Genomic DNA, 12542 nt, shown 5'->3' on the forward strand with positions numbered 1-12542 from the left:
AGTCTTGGTGGCCAAGATGGGAGTAGGGATAATCACTGGCACATCGCTGGTTATTTTGAAATCTGCATGGATATAATCATACTTCTGCACTTTTCTCCCTTTATTCCAACAAAGCCAACTGAAGTTGAAGAAAAAGCAATTAAAAAAGTGGATGAGCTTCTTGAAACATACATGGGCATAAGAGACGTTGAATTAGGTGAGTTTTTAGCAGATACATTACTACAAAACTAAATAATTTCTCATTTTCTCTAGTCTAAAATTTATTGAGTACTTAAGTCTCTGGATGTAAGTGAAACAAAATTTGTCCAGCATGCGGTCTCAAAAACTTGCCTGTATTTCTACAGATGTGTTTGTCTGATAAAAGACAGTGGATTGAAGTGTCCCACTTCAATCCTTGTGATGTAATTAATTAATCAATCCTCTATTCTTCCTGCACATTTTCTATACACTTTTGCATGAATTTTTTAGTTGTTTGCTATAACTGTCACCACTGTATTCTTTCTGACTTATATTTTCTTAGTGGATCTCGTGTGTGCCATGATTAAGGATTCCTAAGGATGTTTATTTGCTTTTTTGCCTCTTGGCGTAGACACACCAAAGTTGATTGCTAAGGTTTGAACCTGAGATCTTCATCAGTGAACAAGCAACTATAGTAGCAGGGGAACTGACAGAATAATTGCACAAATTGATCAAATTCTCTAAAACCTGTGTTCTGAAGAACATGAGAAAACTTGTAGAATATTTACTAGTTGTTAGAACCATTGATTTATAATGAAAGAAACTACTTAACCCCAGTGTCATAAGTTCCTTAAAGATGCACCAAACTTGTCCTTGTAGCTGTTGCTTTTTTTTTATTATTCTGACAACAACTACATAGGAATTTCTGCCTGTGTGGGAAGAAGCTGCAGTCTAGCTGTTGTAGCCAGCTGTGGCTGTTGTAGTCCTCCTAGGATCTTGTGGAACTGCTCATACTGAGACAAAGAGGAAGGTATTTATTGTTATGGTAATATCTTAAAAAAAAAAATCAGCCAAGAATTAAGAAAGGATAAGCTAAATGTGATCTTGAAAAGAAAGCTTTCATGAGAGAGAAGTGGAGAAGGCAAAGCAGAAGAGAAAATAAGTCTGGCATGAAGCTCCAGAGAGCAAAGCAGCAGGGCTGGAGGGGCAGCAGTTAGCACAGAGGAATGAGAACAAAAGGTGGTTATTTGAATAGCCAAAAGGCTTTTGCTGGCTGCTCCTACCAGCAAGCATCTGATTGGCAGATTCTACTAGTTTTCTCGAAAGAAAAATGGTAGGTAAAACAGTATTTGTCCCTCAGTCTAAGGCAGAAGTGGGCTTCCTGGCATAGAAGAGAGGGCAGAGCTGCCGAAAACTTGAGTTCTGTTTTGTTGGTTCTATCTAAACTTTCCTGTTCCCAGCAAACTAGAAGTTCTCAAAAATTCTGTTCCCAGCAACTCTAATATGTGATGCTCTGCCATGTAATATGCTCCTGGGAGGCCTGCGTGGTGCTGATCCATGTTTAGGTTAGGGAGGATTCCGTGGCCTGTCTCACTCCTGTAACCTCTGTGCCTCAGTCCATCTCTGGCTCAGGCTTCAAAGCTCTGAGTCTCGTGCCATCTGTCCCTCTGGGAGCTGTTTTTGTCCTGCAGCTGTTGCAATCCTGGCTCAGGCTGGGCTTCTGGAAGCTGCTGTCCTTGCAGGTTACTTCCAAGGTCCCCAGGCTCCTTGCCCTACAGGAATAAGCAGCTAAGGTGGTCTGCTTTTGGTGTCCATGGGAGCAGTCCTGTGGGAACTGGTGTTCCCTGTGTTTTTGGCTCTCAGTACTGTAAACAGGATGGCTCTTGCACAGTAGACTGAGAAGTTCAGCTTTCAAGACATATGGCTGAGTTAATAGCCAAGCACCTGGTAGAGTTGTCCCATTAATTCCTTGAATTTCTGCCCCCCCCCAAAAGATCTAACACCCTTCATCTTTCATCTTTCAGTATGTAGTTCGGAAATTTAAAAAATGCCTTAAAAGAATACTTAAAGAAGGAAGAGGTCTTTGTTCGTAGAGAGGCTCTCTTCTTCCCAGCTGGGTGGTTTTGTCCCTCACCTCTTTTTTTCCTCCCCAAAAGGTAGTGAAACCAAGAGAAGCTGTCAGAAATCACAGACTATAGGTTTCATAGTTTTAGTTTAGTAGCTTTAGTTTGCTCCTTTGAAGCAGTATCCTGAAGTTCAAATCTGAGAGTCAACAGCCAACGGTGATGACAAAACCCCCCCCAACTTTATAATTTAAAAACAATTAAACAGCTCTAGGATTCTTTAGGAAAGGAGAGCTAATCACCTGTCACAAATCTGTTCAATTAACACATGTCAGTTTTTCACATACTGGATGTGATCAGTCACCCATGAAAATGAAATATGAGGAAAAGATTCATTCAGAGAATGCCAATCATCACTTAGCTTGAAATTTCACTCATTACTCAAGCCAGATTAGTTGAAAATGCAAGTCATCACAATGTGCAGCTGACAAGTGATTAAGATCTCAATCATTGCTCACTTCCATGCACTTCTGTTTGTCAGAATCTTTGGATGTCAGTTAATGTTGCTCTTTCATCTCGATTAAAATGACACTTCCATGGTGTGATTGAATTCTAAAACAGTGCCCCAGTTTTAAGACATAAGTTGGAAAGAAAGGAAAGAAAAACTGATGTTAAATGACAGACATAATTAATTAAAGGTGAGATAAAGCCCTTAATTTTTGCATGGTTAAGTATCTTGACAGTTTCAAGAATGGCTGACTAAATCTACACACAAATCCCTGAGCTGGAGCAAAATACTTGGAAATTGTTAAAGAAAATGCATGATCTTTTTTTCTGGCACAGTTTTTTATTTTGAGAGCTCTAAATGCTGTTGAGATTTACATACCTGCTTTTGGATGCATTGTTACCTTTTTACTTCCTTGCTCTTTTTTTACTGAGAACTGGACTTAATCCACAGAAGGGACAGTTGGCTCTGAAATTTATTCCTCAGCCATTTTATGGGCACATTAGAAACTGGGCCAAGGCTTGACTTCAGCATTCTTTAAAACATAAATGCACAGCTGAAAGATAATTCAGGTTATTTTAAATTCTATGGGTGCTTTCTGATAAAGGAATTTGAACAGCTGATTAATAGGAGTGACTCAGGAAACAGTGCTAGTGAAAAATATTGGCATTTATTTTTTTAAATCAGTAAGACTTGAATTGTTATGGACTGTATTTAATCCCAAAAGTTCTTGGTGGGAGGAAGCCTGGATCTAACCCTAGGATGCTACCAATTGTAAATGATGGCAAAAAGGGCTTCCTGTCCAAATATTTTTCAGCATCTTTTGGCTTCATCCACTGATACTTTGTTCTCCTTTGTTCTACTTTTCTACTTTTGGATGATTACTTCCTCTCTGTTGCTCCCTATAATATTATCAGACATGACATATCATAGAATCATTAGGGTTGGAAAAGACCTCTGATATCATCGAGTTCAGGCTTTGCCCAGACACCACCATGCCGACTAAACATAGACTAAGTGCCACACCCAGTCATTTCTTGAGCACTTGCAGCGATGGTGACTCCACTATTTCCCTGTGCAGCCCATTCCCATGCTTAACCACCCTTTCAGGGAAGAAATTTTTCCTGATGTCCAACCTGAACATCCCCTGGTGCAGTCATGGGCTGCCAGCTTCTCCAGGAGAAAGCTGTGGGGGACAGTATCAGAGGCTTTACTGAGGTCCAGGTAGAAACATCCACAGCCTTTCCCTCATCCATGGGGGGGTCATCTGGTCATAAAAGGAGATCAGGTTGGTCAGGCAGGACCTGTCTTTCCTAAAGCCATGCTGGCTGAGCCTGATCCCCTGTTTGTCCTGTACATGCTGTGTGATGACACACAAGATAGTCTGTTTCATAACCTTCCATCACTGAGATCAGGCTGAAATATCCTTGCATATTCTGTCTTTGTTTAAAAAATTTAAAAACTACTTTTCTACACTTTGGCTTCATTTTTCAAACTTACCATCTAGTCAAAATATCTTAACAGGTTTAAAACTGTTTTGTTACCGAAGCTTCTTCTCTTGGCTCACAAATCCAAACCATCAATATTCAGTAGATGTTTTTATCTCTAAATGCTTTAACTGAAGTGATACTCTCCCTGAATCTGTTGTTTTCTTCTCCTCCTTTCACCAGACTTCCTTTCCCAAAGGATTTTATTGCATACATGCTGGGGTATATTGTTTATGGCTATTCATTTACTCTGAAAGAATAATGGGAGTTTTTTGAAAAAAGGAAGGACAGAAAGTCCAGTTAAACAAAAAAAACCCAAACTTCTCCACTTCAAGAAGAATTAGTACTTAAGAAAAAGGAGCAAGAAGAAATATTTCTAATAGTTCTTGAGTACCAGATCTGACAGTATTCAACATGAAACTTAAAACAATCTTAAATACTGGAAACTGCAATAGCATGCTTCATTTTCTGCTTTAGAGTGACAGGACTGGATAATAATATTTGTTACCTTTTGATGAAGGCAAAGCTTCTAATAGCATTACAGCTAAATAAATATGGAGGTTTCTGTCAAGACATCTGAAAAAAGCTTTTTCAGAAGTTACAGTGTAGGATAGATATAGGTAGCAAAACCACTATGTAAGGTAGATAATAAGAATGGCAGGCAGAAAGTAGCTTTCATGGCTTGTGCCCCATGTGTCTATTAAAAGTGAAAATAAGGATTTTGTGAAAGATCTTTGAAGTTATTTTAAAGGATCTATATTTAAAAAGCCAACATACTACTTTGTTCATATTCTGGGAAGTCTGATATTGAGCTGCTCAGTTAAAGTTGACAAGACTTCTAATTCCTTTCATCACTTTTAAGATTGCTGAACTTTTCACATTTTATGCAAAAACTTATCAGATATTCACATTGCCTGAAGTGAAATGAATAAAGGAAAATCTAAAAACAATTGAGGCTCTTTTGACTGTGGAAAAATATTCTATTGGAATAAAATTCCTGTAATCACTTATTGTGCAGCTCTTACAAGAAGCAGTGGGGAAAGGGGAGGGGAGTGGAGACAATTTGGCACGAAGCTGTCACCCTCTGAGAACCAGTAAAGTTTTCTTCTAGCTGGCAAGTATCTGCTAAATGCCTTGGCAAATCAGTAGGCTTTGATTTGCCTTGGGAATTCCACGTTGCAGTGTGTCACTGTGTGAACACAGCTGTGCCGCCCTGGGGATGCCGTCCCGCGGCTGTGGCAGCTACCTGGGGAAACAGGAATGTGTTCACGGGTGGCAGAGAAGGCTGGCCAGCTTTAGCATTTCTGGATGGAAGTAGTGAAGCAGGGCTCGGCTTCGCGCCGTCGGACACGCGGGTGGCGCAGGTGCTGCGCGGAAATCCGCAGGGAAGGCCGGCGCCCGGTGCGCGGCAGTACAGCCGCGCTGGCACTGGAGGTCAGCACCGCGCTGCCGAAAGCGCCCGGTCCCTCCGGCTTTCCGAGAAGCCTGTTTCATTCCATCGGGTGGATCTGGGAATGCGAATGTGCCTTAATAAATACAGTACATTAAATGTGCCTTGGCAGTGCTGATTAGACTTACTCAATACAGATGAAGACAGTTTTTTTTGAGGCTGCTTTAGCACGACAGTGATGTTCTGATTCCTGATTGACTGGGTTGAAAGTTGGTCAGCTAAGTTTAGTGGATTTTGTTTTCAAGTTTTGTAAATCTGTAATAAACTAGTTTTTAGATTCTATTTCATTATTTGGGAAGCTAAATCTTTAAAGAAAGTTGTGTTTGAAGTTACACCTTCTGTTAATGACAGTTTGTTACATGCAATTCTGAACCTTCAGCCTAGGGCAGCTGGATTGTGATATGCTGTGTTGTCTTGTTTTATTGCTGCTGTCTGTGTCATATGGTTCTTCCATATCTCTTGGCCAATTTATCTCAAAAATAGCTAAATTCCTCACTCCCACACTGCTTGAACACTTGTGTAGATCCTTACTTTCTTGATGGCAGCTTTCTCTAAATATCTGGTATAACAATATCTTGACATATTTGCTCTTATATCACCTTACACAGCTCTTTTCTCTCCACCCTTCTCCCAGTGTCTGTAAAAAGTACATTCATACCCTGCTTCAAATCCAGAAATCTGTGAAGTGTCAATTATGCCCTTCACCTCTTTACCTCCAGGGTTCCACCCCTGTAAGTACCTTCTTATGCCACATTGACAGGGAATATAGAGTGGCACTGATAGGACAAATCCTTGTGTTCCACCTGTCAGGAAAGAGTCCCCTCTTTAATGCCCATTTCTCATCCAGACTTGTCTGAATCAGAGTCCCAGGAACTTCATGGGGGACACAGAGAGAATCAGTGCAACAGGGATAGGGTTTCTTCTGGCAGGAAACTGGTTTTGAGTGCCCTTGAGAACCACTAGTGGTGCCTGGAAAGCTTGGTTACCCTTGAACTGTCTCCATCACAGCAGTTTATTTGTCAAGATTTGCATAAATTTTCCTTGGACAACTTTGTGTAGTTTGACACACTTTTATTGTGTTTGGAGCCTCACATCTGAACACAGTTAAAACCAAAACATCAAGTTTCCTCAAAATTACTGTTGTTGACGTTTACAATGTGGAATATGGCTCAAGCTTGCTTACAGCTTGTTACATGTTTGCACAACAGCAAGTACTGTTTGCCAGAAGTTCATAACTGTCAATAAATTTGAGCTGAGTTTTAGGTCAACAAAATAAAATTAAATAAATTTAGTAAAGGTTCAGAGTAGGGAAAATTTATTTTTGTTTTTATCAGAGAGATTTTGCCATGTTGATTCAATACAGTGCATGTGGTAGATGGCAGACTGCCCCAGTGAAGATGTTTTTCTGTGACTTTAAAACTTCCTTCCCTTTCTCAGGCACTGTATTATGTATTTTGCGTTTGGATATTCCTTTGAGAAAAGGCTAGAAGCTATCAAATCCTTCACTATGATGCTTGAATTTGATATGCCTAAGGAGAAAGTGGTGGTTATTTGATATTTAACAAAAGATGGAGGACATCTTGCAGTTTAAGGCAGGTGTGTAAAGTAATCACAAAATGAAGCAGATTTTGAGGTTTCATCTCATATAATACCATCATTTTCCTGTGAATTTGAACAGAGGCTGTGGAACAGAAATACAGGTCAGAAAATAAACTGTATTCAGCAGTGCTGTTTGTGCCGATTGTGTCTTGCAGAGCATTCTGCATCCTTCAAACCACGGTAGCTTGCTGCCAGTGGTTCTCTGGGCCCAGCTTAACCAGGAGAAACCTGTACACCGACTCTTCACCCCTCATGGAGGTGCAGGTGTCGTGATCAAGAGAGGTTTGAGCCCTCACAGTTTTCATTTGCTCTAATATCCATGGGTTGCCAGCATCCAGTGTTGTTTGGGATAGACTTCTAAGTTGTCCTAGAATCTGAGAAACTGCAGTAGCAAAAGGTGAGGGATGAGCACAGCAGCCAAGGAGTGAGTATCAAGCAGCAGCCCCAGTGTAGCTGTTTCAAAGCAGATGTGACACTTGATAAATTCTGGTACTTGTTTGTTAAATAAAAGAAAATGCTGGACAGTATTGGTATAGAAGATACCAGAGTTTACTTCTGTTGTATCACACCTCTGCTTTTATTTTCCTGGATACCAAGATGTTCCTAGTGTTTGGTGGCTCCAGTTCATCGTGCACAGCAGCAAGGCCTTTCTCTTGCTTCTGCACAGTTTGAACCACCTGGCTGAGATTTTCAGAAATAACTTTTTCACTTTCATGAGGCATAAGCGCAAACTTTATCCTGTTGAATCCTAAATTCAGCTGGTAGACTTTGCATCTCCCTAAGCTGACCTTACCAGGTTTTGAAAATAGACATCCCAAAGCTGTCTTGGCCCTATGTGTTAGCTGTCACTTTCATGATAATTACATTATTTTGTTTTGTTGCTCTTTAGCTGCAACAATTGTGGAAGCTGGAAGAGACAAGAAAAACCCAGATGAATTTGCAGTGGCATTGGATGAAGCTCTTGGAGACTTTGCCTTTCCAGATGAGTTTGTATTTGATGTATGGGGAGCAATAGGTGATGCTAAGCAAGGACGACTGGAATGAGAACTGTGCAGTTTATCAATCCCTGTTTGAAAATACAAGATGATTTGCAAATATGTACATCAGAATTTTAATAACTTTATTGGTGTAATTTCAGGGTGCTCTGCACAAGTATTCTGACCTGAGACTTGCCTTTGCAAAGGAAGGTTTCTAATAGAAATGAAGATAAACCCAAACTTCTGACAAATTCAATTTAAAACAATTTACTTACAGAAATCACTGTAAGGAGAGTATATATGTAGAGAGAGGTGATATATTTTTACAGAAATTTTATGAAAATTAGGTAATTTTTATTGTACATACACTTTGATACCAATATTCTGAAAAGTGTTAGACATATGCAACAAGAAGTTAGGATTATTTTATTACTTTGGAGAGGTTTATAAAGTTGTTGAGAAACTACCTAGCTTCATGCAGCAGTTCCCTGGTTTTCTGCTGTCCCTATGTATTTACCTAAAGCCTTAGGTTTTCTTACAGTTTGGTCTGGACATTGTCTTTACTGTAGGCAAAGCTGGGAAGAAGCTACCCTGTTTCTTTAGAACCCAAATTCAGGAAAAGAATTCTGCTGAAACATGAGAGCTAAGATCTTTGAATGAGAAAGACTTGCTTGCATTTGAGTCATAATATGCTCTGTCTGGGTATTACTGAGGTAAGTAGAGTACAAATGCTTAAACCAGGAAGCTGCTGCTTTATTCAGATGCCATATTATTGCAATAGGAACTGAATAGGAAGAAATATATGTTAATTTTGATTACTATTAATGCATTTGAATAATATCTGTGATTTGGCACTGGAGACTACAGTGTATGACTAAGTGCTTAATTGATCTTTGCATATGCTAAACAACTTTTGGAGAGCCCGTGGAGTTCCCCTCTTGTCTGTGTTTTTTTTTCAACACGGCAACACAAGATAGACATTGAAGGTGTTCAAATCCAAAAGGTACTATAAAGTCACAAAGAATTGTAGTTTGGATGACAAAGCATGCCTAGACCCTGAAAAAAATGCTAAACTAATTTTAGATGTTAGGATTTTCAATTATATTGTACATAAATGTTTATTTTAAGTGCTAATTTTTTACTAAGAAATCTGAGAGTGTTGAAAAGGAAATTGAACAAGAATGTGGGTTCTGACCTGGGAAGGCGTCATAGCTCTTTAGTATTTTTATATTTGCATAAGAATATAAAATAATAATTATTACAAAAGTTTTTTTCTAAATCACTACCTGAAGAAAATGTCCTTCACTGTCTTGCAGAGATATCTTTAAAATAAAGACTATGCCAATAATTTTACATGTTCTATGCCAGTGATTTTTTTTTTGGTCTAAAACCATGACACTTTGAAGTATCATTGAGAGAATAGGTTCTTGTTCTCTTTACTAGGTTATTGAGGAAGGATTTGAAACTCCACTTCAGCAAATTTCTGTAAAACTTGAAAATAAAATTAAAGAAACTGTAAGGAGGTAGTAAAATTTTGTACATCTCTTTGCTCATTTGACCCTCAAGGAGATATTACTTTGCAAAAGGAGTTTGATAGCGTTTCTTCTTTTTTAATAATTGCAGATCTGAGCCCACAACCTTCTGTTGCAGCTGAGCATGCTCTCTCTTGTACAGGATTACTTTAGCTGATTTACTCATGGTAATGAAGGGCTAAAGTGTTGTGGGCCATATAATTTGTTCTTTAAACTTCTAGGTGAAAAGCAAAAAGGAAATGCCAAGAATTCCTTGTTGGTTTCAAATCATAAAACTCAAATGTCAAATTTTGTGGAAGTGTTTATGTACACTAGTGTTAGTAACTAACATGCCACTGATTATAAAATATATTAAAATTTAGAGTTCCTTCTTTAAAAAAAAGAGAAAAAGTACTGTGGATAATGCATGAAATGTTGCCTGTAGCAGATAACCCCTTGTGTTTTGGCCATTCATTTTATTTTGAGAAATTAATGTTGTTCAGTCAATTTATACTCAGAGGATAATTTGTCTCATTCCACTGATAAAATAGTAAGATAAAAATAATCTCTGAAGCTCTAATTCTGCAGAGAGCTGCCTCTTGTCACAGTGGCCTGTTTTTGTGGAGTTTATCTCAGGCCTAAGATTTAAATAGGGATTGCAATTTTACTAGCATTTACTGCAATAAAGCATGTCAATATATCTTTTTCTGTTTTCTCAAAGCATACATGATTTCTAGCACCTGTGACATAATGGTGCCACTACCTAATTTAGCAGATTATTTGCATTTTCCAGCTATGCATGATTAAATTGTTACATGAAAATTGCACTGCCTTATAAAGCATGATAAATACTTCTCTCTCTTTGTAATGATTTGTGTAGTAAATTAATGTTGTCTTACTAATGACATACAGCCTTTAAAACCTAGTCAATAATGACACTAATGCCTTTAGATGCTGTGTACAGTGAAAATGTCATTAAATGTCACTACAAAAATCTCCCAAGTTACTTAGACATACTAGTTTTATTGAAGTGCTGATCAGAGTAGGACTATAAACACTTTGTTAGTGTGTGTTGCACATGGAGGTGAATGTTGGTGAACAGTCTGCTCAAAATCTGAGGTGGAATGACACAAAGCTTAACTCAAAATCTGAGGTAGAATGACACAAAGCTGTAACTCAGCCCGAATGCTATTCCAAAAGTGACTGATTCCTTACTTTTACAATTTGGTGCAGAGCCAGCAGAGAGCTGGCAGACAAATGCAATTTGTGTCTTTGCTTCCAGACTTACTGCTATGTTCAAGACAATGGAAAACACACCACTATTTTTTTTTCTACTTTTTGCAGAGTCTTTAGGTGCAACAAGGGGATTTAATGAAATCTGGTGTTCATAAAGTTCTGAGCTCATAATCTTAAAAATGTGATGAGTGATGAATATTTTACGCTTTTAAAGGAACAAATTTTGCAAATTACAGATGTATCTTTTGTGACACCTTTAATATGCCAAATTATACTTCAGTTAAATCTGATTTTATGCAACCGTATTCATACAGCTGTTATTCAAAGAGCTATTAATATAATCAGTCTATTTAGGAAAATCTCATCTGTTACTCAGATTTGATTAGTGCATGTACTCTTATTTCTGTATATTATTTTCTTCACAATTTGTCTATTTTCCTTTTTTTTTTTTTTTGAGATAAATGTTACATAAAGCTTTGAAAATCTTGGTTTTTGTGAATTTGAGAGTGCAATATTAATGTTAAAATTAAGCTAATTTGTACTATTTTGTAAGATGTTTTTCTTCCTGCTTTTTAATGAGAAGTTCTGCTATTTTTCAAATTAAATATTGTTTTTGATAAAAACAGCTTTGAGAATGTGTTTTCCAAAGTCTGAGTATTGTGGTAAGATGATATATTGTGCTTTTTAGTTTTCCTTTATTTTTTCTTTTTTGCCAGGAGATATTTCAGAACAGTTAAAAATCAGGGTGTTGACTCTTTAAAAAAATCTTTCCCCTTTTGAAATCAAAGGCATCTTTGCTATGAATTTCAGAACTCAACTCTAGCAATAAGAGCTTCATCTGAAATTTATATTCAGTATTGTTTTCTTTTCCAATTCTCAGACTCAATGTTTGTAAGGCATTTTGCACTTATATGTTATGCATTGAAAGATCTCTGATTCAATTTATGAAAATATGAACAAATTTACAGACTCGGAAGTCAAAGAAAAAATTCTCAACATTTCGTGAGGATACTTCTAAATAGTAACAACTTTTGGGTAAAAAGCATGCAGCCTGCAGCACAGATTTTGTCCTCAGAAAAGGTATGTTTAATGTGTGAGATTCAGACACTGACAACTAAAATAGACTGAGACTGCATAAATGTGCAGAAAATATCTTTTTTTTCCTATTGAAACATGCACTGCCATTAAATAGAACAACACAGAGTCTAAATACAACAACAAAGAATCTGTAGATTGAACAAAACCAATCTCCTGATATATTCATATTGTCTTATCTCTCCTCTTTTGTTGCTTGTAAACAGAGAGGTTGTGAACAACTTTTTCAGTTTTCTTTAATGGCACTCCTTACCTAAATCTCTATTGCAATATCTGAGCTCTTTCAGAAAAAAACAGGTTTTGTACCTGAATCATTATTTTGTGGGGTTCTCCCAGTCCCCTGAGAACTAATGCAGATTTTCAAGTTGTCATAAACTAATTTTACTATAGTATTTGAAAGAGGGGAAAAATCAGGGAGAAAGAAACATCTGCTTTTCTTTGAAATGAAAAGGTACCTGGCAGGTCAGACTAGAGGTAGTTCAATGTAAATCCCTGACAGAGGGTTAGTGTGGATGTTGGGTACATGGCCCCAGTGGTTTTGGTCAGCAGAACAGCCGCTGTGGTTCTTTGGAAGTTTGCCAAGGAACTATTTTGCCCTGCTAATCTTTAATAGGAACAGGGGCTCATGAATGTAATCTAGAAATTATTGCCTAATGAGTTT

General features: G+C 37.8%; 1 protein-coding gene across 1 annotated transcript in view; it reads left to right on the forward strand.

Moving 5' to 3' along the window:
- Positions 1–10552, forward strand: part of GIPC2 (GIPC PDZ domain containing family member 2) — a 27081-nt gene extending 16529 nt beyond the window's left edge. Inside the window, exons 5-6 of the mRNA XM_008640835.2 lie at positions 115–196; positions 7952–10552. Of these exons, the coding sequence (XP_008639057.1) occupies positions 115–196; positions 7952–8106 (237 nt within the window). The 3' untranslated portion in view covers positions 8107–10552. The remainder of the gene's footprint in view (positions 1–114; positions 197–7951) is intronic.
- Positions 10553–12542: the final 1990 nt, after the last annotated feature.

This window comes from Corvus brachyrhynchos, unplaced genomic scaffold (genome assembly GCF_000691975.1).
Source record: "Corvus brachyrhynchos isolate BGI_N302 unplaced genomic scaffold, ASM69197v1 scaffold48, whole genome shotgun sequence".
In the NCBI taxonomy this organism is placed as follows: domain Eukaryota; kingdom Metazoa; phylum Chordata; class Aves; order Passeriformes; family Corvidae; genus Corvus; species Corvus brachyrhynchos.